This window comes from Fundulus heteroclitus, chromosome 20, assembly GCF_011125445.2.
Source record: "Fundulus heteroclitus isolate FHET01 chromosome 20, MU-UCD_Fhet_4.1, whole genome shotgun sequence".
Classification (NCBI taxonomy): domain Eukaryota; kingdom Metazoa; phylum Chordata; class Actinopteri; order Cyprinodontiformes; family Fundulidae; genus Fundulus; species Fundulus heteroclitus.
In genome coordinates this window covers 1,091,244-1,107,000 of record NC_046380.1, presented here as the reverse complement: position 1 = coordinate 1,107,000, position 15,757 = coordinate 1,091,244, and the positions used below count along the sequence as shown (strand labels likewise).

The 15,757-nt window shown below is 48.7% G+C and overlaps 1 protein-coding gene across 2 annotated transcripts in view; it reads left to right on the top strand.

Moving 5' to 3' along the window:
* The first annotated feature begins 8,307 nt into the window (after positions 1 to 8,307).
* The window catches only part of LOC105921885 (metabotropic glutamate receptor 7), an 84,807-nt gene continuing 77,357 nt past the window's right edge, over positions 8,308 to 15,757 (top strand). For both annotated transcript variants that reach the window (XM_036151703.1, XM_036151704.1), the window contains exon 1: positions 8,308 to 9,465. In XM_036151703.1, coding sequence (XP_036007596.1) covers positions 8,953 to 9,465 — 513 coding nt within the window. In that variant the 5' untranslated portion in view covers positions 8,308 to 8,952. The remainder of the gene's footprint in view (positions 9,466 to 15,757) is intronic.

The window sequence follows — 15,757 nt, the reverse complement described above, 5'->3', positions numbered from 1 at the left end:
CAGGGAGGGGAGTGAAGCACCAATAATCCTTCCAGCTGTGTTCACTATGCGTTGCAGGGCTTTCCTGTTGTATTCAGTGCAGCTTCCGCCCCACACAGTGATACAGCTGGAGAGGATGCTCTCAATGGTGCCTCTGTAGAATGTAGTCATGATGGCTGGTGGAGCACTCGCTCGCCTGAGTTTCCGCAGGAAGTACAGGCGGCGCTGAGCTCTTTTTGCCAGTGATGCGGTGTTGGTGGTCCAGGAGAGGTCTTCACTGATGTGCACCCCCAGGAATTTGGTGCTGCTCACTCTCTCCATCACAGCACCATCGATGGTCAGTGGCAGGTGCTGGGTGTGACCTCTCCGGAAGTCAACAACCACCTCTTTGGTCTTGCTGACATTCAGCAGGAGGTTGTTGTCCCTGCACCACGTGGTCAGATGGTCGACCTCCAGCCTGTATTGAGTCTCGTCGCCCTTGGTGATGAGACCCACCAGAGTTGTGTCGTCAGCAAATTTCACTATGTGATTGTTGCTGTAGGTTGCAGTGCAGTCATGTGTCAGCAGGGTGAAGAGCAGCGGACTGAGCACGCTGATAGAGTTAAGTTTAATAACTCTTTGATTCTGGAAAGAAAGCCAACACAAACAAGTTTTTAGACTCTTCTCAAAGAGACAGAGGGCAGAAGAGCCAGAAACGTGAGGCCGTTTTCATCACAGTCTTGGCTCCATCTGCGCTGGTTACCTCTGTCCATTTGCCTTTATTATCAGACATCAAACAAGTGGCAGGCGGAGTCAAGGGTTCACAACATGGGGGTAGGAAACAAAACAAAAGGCAAGGGGGGTTTTACAACATGGGGTTGGCACACACAGAGGTGTAAGATTAACATATATAGCAAGAGACTCTTGGTCTAGGAGAACCATCTGTTTCTCCTGTGTGAAGTTAAAACAGTAGAACAGTCCTTAATAAAAAGATAAAAAGAAAATGATTACATTCACATTTCTTCTAACACACGCAGCCTTGGGGGGCCCCTGTGCTCAGTGTGATGCTGCTCGAGGTATTGTTTCCACCACGTACAACTTGAGGCCTTTGACAGAGAAAGTCCAGTAGCCAGTTGCAGAGGTAGGTACTGAGTCCCAGTTTGTCAAGTTTGCAGATGAGTTGTTGTGGTATGATGGTATTGAATGCAGAACTAAAGTCTATAAACAGCAGATGTTTCCATGGTGTTCCTTGGAGTATCATCATGGAGAAGAGGATGCTGCAGACATTGGCTGCTTCTGGATTACGCTCCGTAGACCTCTCTGTGTTTCTGTAACTCTGTTTTCTGCCGTCTCCCCACTGCTCTTCTCCTTCTGCACCAACCACTGCTCCTCAGGAGACCGTCTGTTAGACACCGGCCTGCAGAGATGAGGTCCATCAGCTCTCTGGACAACCTGGAGCTGAACTCGCTCAGAACTGTGCAGATGATCCTGGACTTCAGGAGGAGACCTCCATACTCCACAGTGTCTGCTGTGGAAACCTTCAGGTTCCTAGGATCATATAGAGCTCATCCACACCGTCAGCATTGTACAACCCAGGGTGGGGTGCACATACCTGGCAAATAAAGCTGATTCTGAAACAAAGGTGTTCCAGTAAAAGGAAAAAGTACAGTGCAGTAAAACTAAACCCAGGAGTCCAGTAGTTTCTCTCCACCTCTGCTCCGCCCAGCTGGCCTGCAGCTGAAGTCTGATGGTCGTACCTGCTGAGCCTCAGGTGCTGCAGGTATCTCCCTCCTCGCTGTGTGTGGAGGAAGATACGGTCCAGCCAGCTTTATTGGAGCAACGCTGCTCCTGTCCAGGTGGGAACGGACTCAGGTGAGTCTGACCTGTGTTTAATATTAGTACAGATCAGGTGGTTGGTTTTATTTCATAAACTCAGGAGGCAGATTTACAGGAAGCTGATCAGTCAGGATGGATTTTACTGCCATGAGTGAACAGCTGAACCCAAAGCTGTCCAGCTGTGTGAGAGACAGTCAGGATGCACTGTTGTGCCATTAAGCATGTTTTAAGTTATTTAATGTTTAATAAATAAATTTGTCTGTTAGGTATTATCTGGTGAATATCAGCCCAATCAGCTGATATCAGGACAATAGCAGAAAGCAATGAATCGAGCTCTGATGATCTTTAACAGCAAACTCTGCACACATAAAATAAAGGAGAGACAACTTCTCTTCAAGTTCAAGAATTTAACAGAAATAAATGAACATCCAGAGAACATCACTATAGAATGCTGTTTATCTGAATTAACACTATATTTCAATCAACAAATCCTCTCTACTAGGCTAGTGAAACTAAAACTACTAAGCAAAATTAAGATAAAAGAAGCAAAGACACTATGTACACATAAAAGAAACAAAAGACAAAATAAAATAGTTGATCATAATCAGAATAATTCAGTGAATCCTGGTTCACTGCAGATCTGAGTTAAAGAACCAAAGTTCATCTTAAAGGATGTGGAATAAGGTCAAATTAGCTTAACCAATTCAGAACATTTGGTGTTTCAACCCATTCACAATGCAAATCCTGAGTTAAATAAAACATTCTTTGATGAAATAACATTTTAAAGAAGGATTTTCTCAGTAAACGTCAGTACTTCTAGGACGCTCTATTTTATTAATGCAAATATTCCTCCGGGAGGCTAGAGGTCGCTGTAGCGACCGGTCACTAAAATCGGCTAATCCTAGAGTTATACAAAAATAACTTTAAATCGACAATAATATTCCATATTAATGGTGTAATAACGCTCATAGCATTATGGGACGATAGTGAAGCGAAACTAAACAAACTTTATGTCTGATACAAATCGTAGTCGTGCACCAGCGAATGTTACCCGGAAGTTAATAGCATTAGGCTAGCAGACATTTGGTGCTAACTTTAAAAAGCTTTGGCTTTATTTTAGTCGTAATGGGTACACCAGATAACACATTAATATCCCATCCATGTATGAAATCCTTGTGGAGATAACGTTGGTTATAACCATAAAAACAGACTCGAATTACATCGGCAACGGCATGGTAGCATCAACATGCTAATGGGGGCTACATCCGTCAGCTTTTAAAACGCCATGTAACGCATTACGTAAACCTTCTAAATAAACCATTTAACCCCGCTGAGAGAGGCTGTCTCTGCGTGGATGTGTGAAATTCCTTTGCTTACAACCCCCATGGTACATGTTCCCAATTCAGTCTGAACTCTAGTCCATGGCTAGATGGCACAACAACACTAACACCAGAGGGGAGCCGGGGGCAAACTGAGACTCGGGGAGAATAAGGATGGTTCTCCAGCTTACTGTCACCACTGTCAGCCTTTGGACTGTCAGCTGAGCAGAGACCACATGAAGCTCTGCTCTGCATGCGTTTCTGGGTCCACTGGGTCAGAGCGGTGCTGCAGGAGGTCAGCCAGGCGTAAGGAGACCCGGTCCTACGGACAGGTTCACGGCTGTGATCCGTCATTCATCCAGCATCATGTTCCGTCCTGCTGGAGGAACATGTGGAAGAAAAGGCTGGTAAAAAAAAAAAACCTGCAGCCGTAGTTTTACTGTCAGCTTCCACCTCAGGAAGGTGATTTAAATATTTCATCCACTTGTGACAGAGCTGAGAGGAGCTATTGTAATTATTAAGATCTTTTCTCTCAGCGTGCAGAATTCTCAGTGGTGTAAAAATAATCAGCCACTTTGTCTCCGAGTCTCTCCAGGTTCCTCTCAGACAAACAGGAGGACGACACTTCCTTTTTCTGAGTCAAAGCAGGCCGTCTGATGTCTTTGTGATGCGTTCAAGAGCATCTTCCAACTGGAGATGTGGAGCAGAGCGAGCCGACGGCAAGCTTTTGATCAGCCAGCTTCTGTCTGCTTGAATTCTTTGAGCTCGGCGTGGAGTGTCAGGGATCTGACGGTGTCAATTAGCTGCAGGAGTGGCGAAAGCTCCACGTCTGCACTGAGAGCCAGGATGTGACAAAGACGCAAAGACAGATCACAAAGCAGCAGAATGAGCAAAGACGCAGCAAAATCCTCCTACTGGGAGACACCTGAAGGTTTGTTCGCCTCTCTGCAGCCTGTTTGCTGCCTTTGATCGACTTTCCATCATGAAACATGGAGGCTAACAGCAACTTAATAATTAATCTACTTGATAAATGCATTGTTTTGTAAAGGGGAATAAATTCACCTGTAGCTGCGCGGCGCAGGAGCAGCTAGCTGTCTTGCTGTCACGCCTCAGCCCTTTGTTTCTCCTGTAAATCCAGTAAAGCCTCATTAGTGAAAATAAAGACCAACCTCCACATCTGTCAGGGAAGGATTTACAGCATGACACCTTGTTAGAGCTGATGAGCAGAACCAGCTGCTCCCTGAGGGGCTGCAGCGAAGCACACGTGCAGAAAAATCAACTACATCTGTATATTTATTTAATCTGCAGGGCTAACCAAGCGCGGCGCGCTTCATGATGGCGGTGCTTACCGCTGAGCTGCTGAGCTGCTGAGCTGTGGCCGGACTGCCAATAACCTGCACCGTCCTCAGCGTTACGGAGGAGAGCCTCTGCAGGTGGAGCCACCTATGTGGGAACAAACCAGAGGCGCTCTCACAGCTCTCAGCCAGGGTTCCTCGTGTTGGCCTTCCATTTCCAGGTTATTCCTGGAACTTCTTCCTGAAGGCGTACTGCCCGGCAGTGGTGGGAAGTAACGAAGTACAAGTACTTCGTTACTGTACTTAAGTACAATTTCCGTGTATCTGTACTTTACTTAAGTAGATTTAATAATGGATACTTTCTACTTTTACTCCACTACATTTAACAGTAAGTATCTGTACTTTCTACTTCACTACATTTCTATACAGCGTTTCGTTACTCGTTACATCCAAGACGCATTTCGGTTTTTTGATTTGTTCGTTAGTTTGAAAGTATCCAATAGCGAGAGCAGAATCAGTCCGCTGAACCAATCCAAAGCGGGAAATAACCATTAGGCCCTCCCTCAAGAAGAGCAGCACAGTACGCAGGACCTGCAGAATCATTAACTCCCAGAATGGAGTCCAAGGATAGTCATCCTCCAGAAGACCTGCCCCACCCATGGTCTTATTTAAAAGACTTCTTTGAAATAACTGGGTCAAAAAACGCTTCCTGGAGATTCCAATGCCGCCTTTGCCTTACCCGAAAGCATAAAATTCTATCTTTCAAAAATTCACCATCAAATTTGAAAAAACATATTGAGGTAATTTAAGTTGCTAAACACTATCGATATCGATCCCTGGAATTCTGATGCATAGAATAAAATATCTAAATCTAAACTGTCACAGGGGGTAAACACAATAAAAACATGCTTTATCTGCAGCATTGCTCATTAAAATGGTACATTACTGATTTATTAAAACTAAATACGATAGGTACACTTAATGACATTATATAAGCCGTTAGGTATTACGGTTGGCAAGTACTTTTACTTTTAATACTTAAGTAGTTTTAAAAGCTTGCACTTCCTTACTTTTACTTAAGTAAAATAATAATGTGGTACTTTGACTTTTACTTGAGTAAATTTTTGTCTGTGTATTTGTACTTTTACTTAAGTACATTGTATGAGTACTTTCTCCACCACTGCTGCCCGGCCTGTGTTAGACGTTTCTGCTCCACCACGGTGGAATCCAATGACTGCAGGAGGTCCTCAGCAGCCACCAGGCCTCTTCATCACCCGTTCAGTTATGTCCTGTGTGGTTGGAGGCTGGGAAACCTGCAGGACCCCTGAGCACCGAGGTTAAGACCCCGGGGACTTCTGACACAGAATCAGTGAACATTATAGACCAGTTCATTGCTATTGCTTTAATGCGGGTTTTTTGCGCATGCGCGCCGGACTGGAAGGCAAAAGGTGAACACAATGGTGGACGCAAACAGAGAATCTGACGAGTTCTCCACATATTTTTCTTCTTTAGATAACGAATCACAAGATGGTTTTAAGGGTAAGTTGATGGTTGATGGTATCAGAGCAACTGGGAGCACAACAAGTCGTAGACATTGTTTAGATTCCAGAAATAAACTAAAATTACGCTCTAAATCACCCGTTTTGTCACAGTAGTAGACGAGAACTGTTTCTGCCTACCAGCGTGACCCGGATGTAGCGCTGATGTAGCTCATGACGTCACGCGTGATCTGGTCTCATTCTAAAAGGAGATCCTGCCCAGCAGTGATGCCTTCAGGGGTTCCTGCAGATCTCAGATCATGTCCTGGTCTGCTGGATGTTAACTCTTATCGTCCTTCCTCAGCTCAACGCTCACCTCTGAGTGTTTGTTGGACTAACCAGCAGCACCGACTCATGGCCCCAGACGGGTGGATTATGGGTAACGTGGGCCTTGTTGGTGTGAAGTGGAACCATTAGGCTGACAGTGAAGGCGGGGTGGTGCACTTTCTGCTGCCGCCGCCTTTAAGGAGGGGGGGGGGGACCGTCTGGTCAGCAGTGACAGGATGACCTCCTGTCTCCCAGTGAACTCTGCTCAGTCCCTGCCGTGCTGCTAACAGGCTAACTTCTCACACGCCTGACCTCCTCAGACTCAGCCAACCTCACTGCACCAACCAGATGAAGCTTTGAAAAGCAAGAACATTTTATTTACCTTAACAGAGTTAAAAAAGAGGATGAAACGTTCTCTGAACAGCTTTTCTGCAACAGCATCACAGTTTTTTCCCACAACAGGGCCAGTCTGAAGGTCCGTATCAGGACAGGCCTGTGGAAGAACCAGAAGTTATCAGCCAGTATGGTTCCATGTTTGAAGTCTTTTAGAAAGGATGAAGCTACTTTTCCATCTCAGAACTCCTTCCCTGATGCAGCAGCAACTTTCCCTCATGTCTTCCTGTCCTGCTGTCTTTCTGCAGAGAGGATCCCTGGGCTGCAAAAAGTTCTGCAGAGGCTGAACGTACTTCAGACCCGGCTGCAGGTTCTGACTGGCTCCAGAACATCTTTCCACATCTTATTGCAATAGGATAACACATTTAAATAAAAGTTTTCTCTCCACAGCAGCAGCAGCAGTATCTTGCTGCTGGGACCTCAGGTTCTCCTGTAAAGGATACATTTGGTTCTGTGTTCTCTCTCTCTCCTAGACGTGGCTGCCACTTACTGCCACTGACTGGATGTGCTCTTTTTCATTATCCAGACCTCAGAGTTTACCTGCTTAACGGGGATTCTCTCCCAAGATGAAGCCACTTCAGGAGCTTCCATTGAAACCAACATTGTATTTTTTTTCTACCATAGAAAGTACTCCTGGGTCAATGTGAGCTTCTGTGCTTTCTGTGTCTCTGCTCTGTCTTCTCTACCATAGAAAGTACTCCTGGGTCAATGTGAGCTTCTGAGCTTTCTGTGTCTCTGCTCTGTCTTCTCTAACATAGAAAGTACTCCTGGGTCAATGTGAGCTTCTGTGCTTTCTGTGTCTCTGCTCTGTCTTCTCTAACATAGAAAGTACTCCTGGGTCAATGTGAGCTTCTGTGCTTTCTGTGTCTCTGCTCTGTCTTCTCTACCATAGAAAGTACTCCTGGGTCAATGTGAGCTTCTGTGCTTTCTGTGTCTCTGCTCTGTCTTCTCTAAGCCCCAGTGGGTGGAGGCAGATGAGCGTTCACACTGAGCCTGGTTCTGGTTCTGCTGGAGGTTCTCCTCCCTGTTAAAGGGGAGTTTTCCTCTCCACTGTCGCTTCATGCATGCTCAGTATGAGGGATTGCTGCAAAGCCATCAACAATGCAGACGACTGTCCACTGTGGCTCTACGCTCTTTCAGGAGGAGTGAATGCTGCTTGGAGAGACTTGATGCAACCTGCTGGGTTTCCTTAGAGAGGAAACTTTCTCACCAACCTGGAGGATCTGATGGAAGCTGACTTTGTAAAGTGCCTCAAGATGACATATTTCATGATTTGGTGCTATATAAATAAAATTGAACTGAATTGAATCGCTCAGTCCTCTGACCTCCTCACATGGAACCTCGGTTCTTCTGGACCTTCTGGTTCCTCTCTGGTTCCTCTCTGGTTCCTCCTGGTCTGACTCACGCGGCGCTCCTTCAGCTCTACACGCATCCATATTTAATAATGGATCATTTTCTTCTTCTTTGTGAGACTCCGGGCTTGTTTTGGCAACAGGAGTCTCACACTGACTCTTACACAAGACGCGCGTAGGTGGAGTATGCGCGCACACGCGTGTGCGTGTCTGTGTGCGGGAGAAAGCGCGCGCCCTCATCCCGCAAATTGTCCTCCTCGGACTGTGAGCGCAGACTCCGCGGCTCCTGACCACGCAGCGCGCGCACAGGTGAGGGGGAGTGGGAGGGGGAGTGGGGGAGTGGGGGGGAGGAGCCTGACTCACTCACGCACGCAGACACGCGCACGGCGCGGCGGTGAGCGGAGCGCAGTTATTTGGAGCTGTCGTTGCGGAGCACTTCAATCCCCGCGTTTCTGTGGTGCGTGGAAACTAACCTGCGTGGAATCCCCCTGCGCTCCGTGCTCTTCCTCTCCTGCTCTTCATCGGTACGTGTTGTGGATCATGGCATCAGTGCGGGACGTGGGCTGGGTGGGTTTTTCACGCCGCCACAGAAGGAATATGTGCGGCTGCTGCAGGAGTTAAAGGAGTGGAGCCGCTGTGATTCTGGGCTGGATCCTGGAATAAAACTGGAATAATTCTGGAATGATCCTGGGATGATTCTGGAATGATCCTGGGATGATCCTGGAAGGAGCCTGGAATGACGGTGGAGATGCCGGAGCAACAAGCGTGCCGCGGCTCTGCGCACACTTTGCGGCGCTGAGGCGCTGTTGAAGGCGGACTGTTGCGCCTGTCTGCGGGTTTCAGCGCTCAGTTTGCTCTGACCAGCAGGGATGAACTTGGCTCCGGGAATACTCTCACTCTCCTGAGAAGTGCTTCATTCCTGCGGTGGTCGTGCGTTTTCCCGGTCGGAGAGCTTTGATCGCTGAGCAGGGACGGAGGGAGCGGATCCGGCGCCATGGGCCGCCGGGCGAGTTGCCCCCCCGAGCTGAAAGCAGCGCTCATGCTGCGGATGCTGTGGGTGTTTCCGGCTCTCCTGGATGTGGCCGGGTCCCAGGAGATTTACGCCCCCCACTCTATCCGGGTGGAGGGCGACGTGACGCTGGGGGGGCTGTTCCCGGTGCACGCCCGGGGCGTCCCGGGGACGCCGTGCGGGGACATCAAGAAGGAGAATGGCATCCACCGGCTGGAGGCCATGATGTACGCGCTGGACCAGATCAACGGAGACGAGGAGCTCCTCCCCAACGTCACGCTGGGCGCTCGCATCCTGGACACGTGCTCCCGGGACACCTACGCCCTGGAGCAGTCTCTGACCTTCGTGCAGGCGCTGATCCAGAAGGACACGTCCGATGTCCGCTGCACCAACGGTGAGCCGCCCGTTTTTGTGAAGCCAGAAAAAGTTGTGGGAGTGATCGGAGCGTCTGCCAGCTCCGTGTCCATCATGGTGGCCAACATCCTGCGCCTCTTCCAGGTACGGTTCTTCTGCCTTCGTCACGACCCGCTCTGAGTGTGTGTGCTGTGGTCCTGCTGTGGTTCTGATGTGGTTCTGATGTGGTTCTGATTTGGTTCTCCTGTGGTTTTGATGTGTTTGGGTGAACTTGGGTTCCAACCTGTTGAACGATGTGACCTGATGTTCCTCAGAGAACGTCTGATGTACCTGAGCTTCTAGCTTCTGACTTTTCCCACATCATGCATCCCAGCTGCTCTTGATTTGAGTCTGAACTGTTTGATTGGGACTAGAAAGAAATATTCATCTTTCAGTGGTAATGAAATATCTTTATGTAGTAAAGATAATCCAGTTAATGTAGAATAAAAATCCTCCCTGGCTGTCTGCGGCTGAACTAATGAAGGAAACAACAACCTGTGACTCTGGCTGTGACGCTCAGCGCCACAGTTAGGACTAAAAGCTCTCCTTCACGTCTGTCGTCAGCAGCACAAACAAGCAAAATGTGCACAAACATCCCCCAGAGGTGTATCGCTCTCAATGAGCAGAAAGGCCGTTTCCTCTGATCCGAGCATTTCTCTGCAGGTAGAGCTGGAATTCATGTAAACCTGCTCAGACGGAGCAGAAACATTCCTCCTGTAGCCATCTCAGCAGCCCGGCCTGAAACGCACCAGGACAGGATCATAGAGAGCTTTCACCTTTCATCAGACCTGCCACGCCATGCGGCCCTGGCTGCGGGTTAAATTCCCTCTGACTGCATGGATAACTCATTTGTTCTGGAGAGTCGGGGCTACAGGAGACAGCCAGACCCTGAGGGGTGTGTGGAGGTCTGCTGGTGTCTCTGGACCCAGAACGTTGCCGGTTCTGCTTCACAGCGTGATGAAAAACTTTGTGACGGCAGGAGTTCATTTAAACAGCGAGGAGATGAAGGACCGTCTGAGGATTGGAGTTTTTGGGACTGTGTGAATGAATCAGCTGCAGATGGAGGTGCAGACGGCAGTTAATGAGTGGGAGGAGAGTTTTTCATTCAGCTTCCAACAATATTCATCTCACCAGGCTTTTCTCTTGCAGCAGATCTAGTCCTACTCCACAGCTGTGCTGTAGGAGCAGCGCTGAGAGCTGGAGCTGCCATAGAAACAGAAAGCCTGTCTTTAAACTTTAACTAACCCTACAAACAGCACCAGGCCCTTTTCTCCTATCTGATCCTTCATTCAAATGAAACCGTGTTCCAGCTTCACTCATTCATGGTTCCTCCTACAGCGAGAACGTTCCTCTGCAGCAGTTTGGCTGCTTCATCCCCAAAAACCTTCATTCTTTATTTCAGTTGGTCCCATTTTCTCTGTTGTTTCCCTGCGTTTACAAAGCGGGACAAAATTAATAAATCGTCTTTGTGTTATGTTTAAGATGGTGTCAGTTTTATGATGAAGTTGTGTAACTACATGTAGAAAAGAAGGTAATCATTTAAAGCGAGTGAAGATAGTAGAACCTCCGTGGTGACATGCTAGTCCAAGCCTTTAACGTTCTCTGAGGACTCCAGCAAACGATGTATCACTCTAACAAATATGGAAAAACACATTCCAGCTGATCTTGACTCTGACCACAGTATTCCTCCTGGGGGTCTGCAGTTGTAACCCCCGCCCAGCAGAGGGCAGTAGTGTGCGCTGGTCAGCAGCTGATTAAACGAGAAGAAATGTGGACTCAGGTGTTCTGCTTATAGCTGCTAGCTCTTAGCTCCTTGACCCGTCAGGGGGTTAACAGTCAGACCCGTTCTATAGCCTTTGCACATACACCAACAAAATAACTACAAGGAAGGTCACTTTTAGTTTTTCTTACTTTTTTTTCTTTATCTTATTGTGGGTTGGGTGTTCTTTTAGTATTTTGTTGTCTTTGTGTGAATATTGTGTGATTTAAAGGGAACACTAATAAAAATGGTTAAATTGCCTCTCTATGGACGCTCTGACTGCAATAAATACGTCACACAGCCATAATTTAAATTCATTTGAAGATTTGACTTTCTCTCTAATTAATTGTGCTCTCCAGCAGCGTTGATCACAGAATGGATCCGTTTGAGTCTTTTCTCACCTGCAGTTATGTTTTTGTGAGAAATAAAGGATGTGGCCACCGTAGCAACAAGGTCCTCTCTGTCTGTGACGGGTCACCAGAGGGCCAGCTGACAGCAGCAACAGCCAACAGCTACACAGCTTTAATAAACAATTTTCTACTAATATAGATTTTTTTTCACATAAAATAATGGTAGTTATCAAGAGGATTATAGTATGTTGTAGATTTCTGGGGAACACCTTGTTGACTGGAACGGCTTCTGTCTGTGACTGAATGATGGAGTCGTGGTGATGGAGTCATGATGACGGAGTCATGGTGACGGAGTCATGATGATGGAGTCAAGGTGACGGAGGCATGGTGACGGAGTCATGATGCAGAGTCATGATGATGGAGTCATGGTGACGGAGTCATGATGCAGAGTCATGATGACGGAGTCGTGGTGAAGGAGTCATGATGACAGAGTCATGGTGACGGAGGCATGGTGACGGAGTCATGATGCAGAGTCATGATGATGGAGTCATGGTGACGGAGTCATGATGCAGAGTCATGATGACGGAGTCGTGGTGAAGGAGTCATGATGACGGAGTCATGGTGACGGAGTCATGATGATGGAGTCAAGGTGACGGAGTCATGGTGACGGAGTCATGATGCAGAGTCATGATGATGGAGTCAAGGTGACGGAGTCATGATGCAGAGTCATGATGATGGAGTCAAGGTGACGGAGGCATGGTGACGGAGTCATGATGCAGAGTCATGATGATGGAGTCATGGTGACGGAGTCATGGTGAAGGAGTCATGATGATGGAGTCAAGGTGACGGAGTCATGGTGACGGAGTCATGATGCAGAGTCATGATGATGGAGTCAAGGTGACGGAGGCATGGTGACGGAGTCATGATGCAGAGTCATGATGATGGAGTCATGGTGACGGAGTCATGGTGAAGGAGTCATGATGCAGAGTCATGATGATGGAGTCATGGTGACGGAGGCATGGTGACGGAGTCGTGATGACGGAGTCATGATGACGGAGTCATGATGATGGAGTCATGATGCAGAGTCATGATGACGGAGTCGTGGTGACGGAGTCATGATGACGGAGTCATGATGCAGAGTCATGATGATGGAGTCATGGTGACGGAGTCATGGTGAAGGAGTCATGATGATGGAGTCGTGATGATGGAGTCATGGTGACGGAGTCATGATGCAGAGTCATGATGATGGAGTCATGGTGACGGAGGCATGGTGACGGAGTCGTGATGACGGAGTCATGATGACGGAGTCACGATGATGGAGTCATGATGCAGAGTCATGATGACGGAGTCGTGGTGACGGAGTCATGATGACGGAGTCATGATGATGGAGTCATGATGACGGAGTCGCGGTGACGGAGTCATGGTGACAGAGTCATGATGACGGAGTCATGGTGACAGAGTCATGATGACGGAGTCATGATGATGGAGTCATGATGACGGAGTCATGATGATGGAGTCATGATGACGGAGTCGCGGTGACGGAGTCATGGTGACAGAGTCGTGATGATGGAGTCATGGTGACAGAGTCATGATGACGGAGTCATGATGACGGAGTCATGGTGACGGAGGCATGGTGACGGAGTCGTGATGACGGAGTCATGGTGATGGAGTCGTGGTGACGGAGTCATGATGACGGACTCATGGTGAAGGAGTCATGGTGACAGAGGCATGGTGACGGAGTCGCGGTGACGGAGTCGTGATGACGGAGTCGTGATGATGGAGTCATGGTGATGGAGTCATGATGATGGAGTCATGGTGACGGAGTCATGATGACGGAGTTGTGGTGATGGAGTCATGGTGACGGAGTCGTGATGATGGAGTCGTGGTGATGGAGTCATGGTGACGGAGTCGTGATGACGGAGTCGTGGTGATGGAGTCATGATGACGGAGTCATGGTGACGGACTCATGGTGATGGAGTCATGGTGACGGAGTCGTGATGACAGAGTCGTGGTGACGGAGTCATGGTGACGGAGTCGTGATGACGGAGTCATGGTGACGGAGTCGTGATGACAGAGTCGTGGTGACGGAGTCATGGTGACGGAGTCGTGATGATGGAGTCATGGTGACGGAGGCGTGGTGATGGAGTCATGGTAACGGAGTCGTGGTGATAGAGGCATGGTGATGGAGTAATGGTGACGGAGTCATGGTGACGGAGTCATGGTGATGGAGTCATGGTGACGGAGTCGTGGTGATGGAGGCATGGTGATGGAGTCATGGTGACGGAGTCGTGGTGACGGAGGCATGGTGATGGAGTCATGGTGACGGAGTCATGGTGATGGAGTCATGATGACGGAGTCGTGATGACAGAGTCGTGGTGACGGAGTCATGATGACGGAGTCGTGATGATGGAGTCATGGTGACGGAGTCGTGATGAAGGAGTCAAGGTGACGGAGTCATGGTGACGGAGTCGTGATGACAGAGTCGTGGTGACGGAGTCATGATGACGGAGTCGTGATGATGGAGTCATGGTGACGGAGTCGTGATGAAGGAGTCATGGTGATGGAGTCGTGGTGACGGAGTCGTGATGACAGAGTCGTGGTGACGGAGTCATGATGAAGGAGTCAAGGTGACGGAGTCATGGTGACGGAGTCGTGATGACAGAGTCGTGGTGACGGAGTCATGATGACGGAGTCGTGATGATGGAGTCATGGTGACGGAGTCGTGATGAAGGAGTCATGGTGATGGAGTCGTGGTGACGGAGTCGTGATGACAGAGTCGTGATGAAGGAGTCAAGGTGACGGAGTCATGGTGACGGAGTCGTGATGACAGAGTCGTGGTGACGGAGTCATGATGACGGAGTCGTGATGATGGAGTCATGGTGACGGAGTCGTGATGAAGGAGTCATGGTGATGGAGTCGTGGTGATGGAGTCATGGTGACGGAGTCGTGGTGATGGAGTCATGGTGACGGAGTCATGGTGATGGAGTCATGGTGTGTGGAACAGCCTCAGACTGACCATCGCACCAGAACCTACCTGTTTTTAATTCTAGCTGAGTGGCCATCTTGACTTCATTAATTAGCTCATTCCTGTTATTGAATTATTTATGATTTCTGTGTTTCTGCACTTCACTCACAGTCAGGGGCTCTAGTCGGCAGAAAATGGCCTTTTAAACGTGTTCCATGAATAAACTTTGATTAATTGTCATCTTCAGACGGAGCAAAGATAACATCTAAGCTCAGAAAGACTTTCATTAACGCCAGTTTTCCTCTGAGCAGCGAGCCGTTAGAGGAGGAGCTCTGCCTCCAGCTCACAGAGAACCAGAGATGTTTTAGGTCCACAGTAACCGCTGCTGGACCAAGTCTGATCTGATGGTAAACGGGTCGGAGGAGCAGGAGGTTAGCATGGAGGCGCGTGAGGGGGGGAGGTAAAAGTAATTATTCTCCCCAGAGATGTAAAACTCATCTGTACCTCAGCTGCTTTCAGCTCATTAAGCCCCTGATGTGTCTGAATAAGCCGGCTGGCTCAGGAGGAGCACCTCCAGCGCATTAAGGCTGGCGGTTCTGGACCGCTGCGGTTCTGGACCGCTGCGGTTCTGGACCGCTACGGTTCTGGACCGCTGCGGTTCTGGAATGCTGCGGTCCCGTCAGAGGATCAGACTCAGGTCAGAGGTTTCTATGAAGCATCAGCAGCGATCAGCAGAGCCGCTGCTAACTGCTAATCGTCAGGTTCCTCCCTGTTTGGGTCACAGAACGACAGAAAGGTTTGAGGTGGGAGCAGAGCGGGTCCTGGGACCACTTTAAGTTAGGTCAGAGGATGTAACCTGGCTGCCCACTAATGGTCCATCACCAGAGGGTCTGCAGAGCCGCCTCCCACTATTGGTCCATCAACAGAACCGCCTGGCGCTGCGTGGATCACTGGGTTCTCCCAGGAGGAGTTCTGGTCCCAGACGTTCTTCAGCGGATCACAGGGTTTCATTCTCATTCTGAAAGCGCTCGGTCATTTCAGGAGAACTGGTGACCGCCTGCTGCACGGCAAAAGGTCTGAGCGCAGCTGGGACTGAGGAGAGGAAGAGGAGAGGAAGAGGAGAGGAAGAAGAGAGGAAGAGGAGAGGAAGAGGAGAGGAAGTGACATCAGGTGGAGGAAGAACAAACAGCAGAAACCCAAAATGTGGAAGCAACGTTTGACTTGAGGGGATATTTGCTCGTTGTGATGGTAATAATTATCCTCTGGTGACCTGCGGGTAATAATAATAATAATTAATATTATAATTATTAAAATAGATTCAGC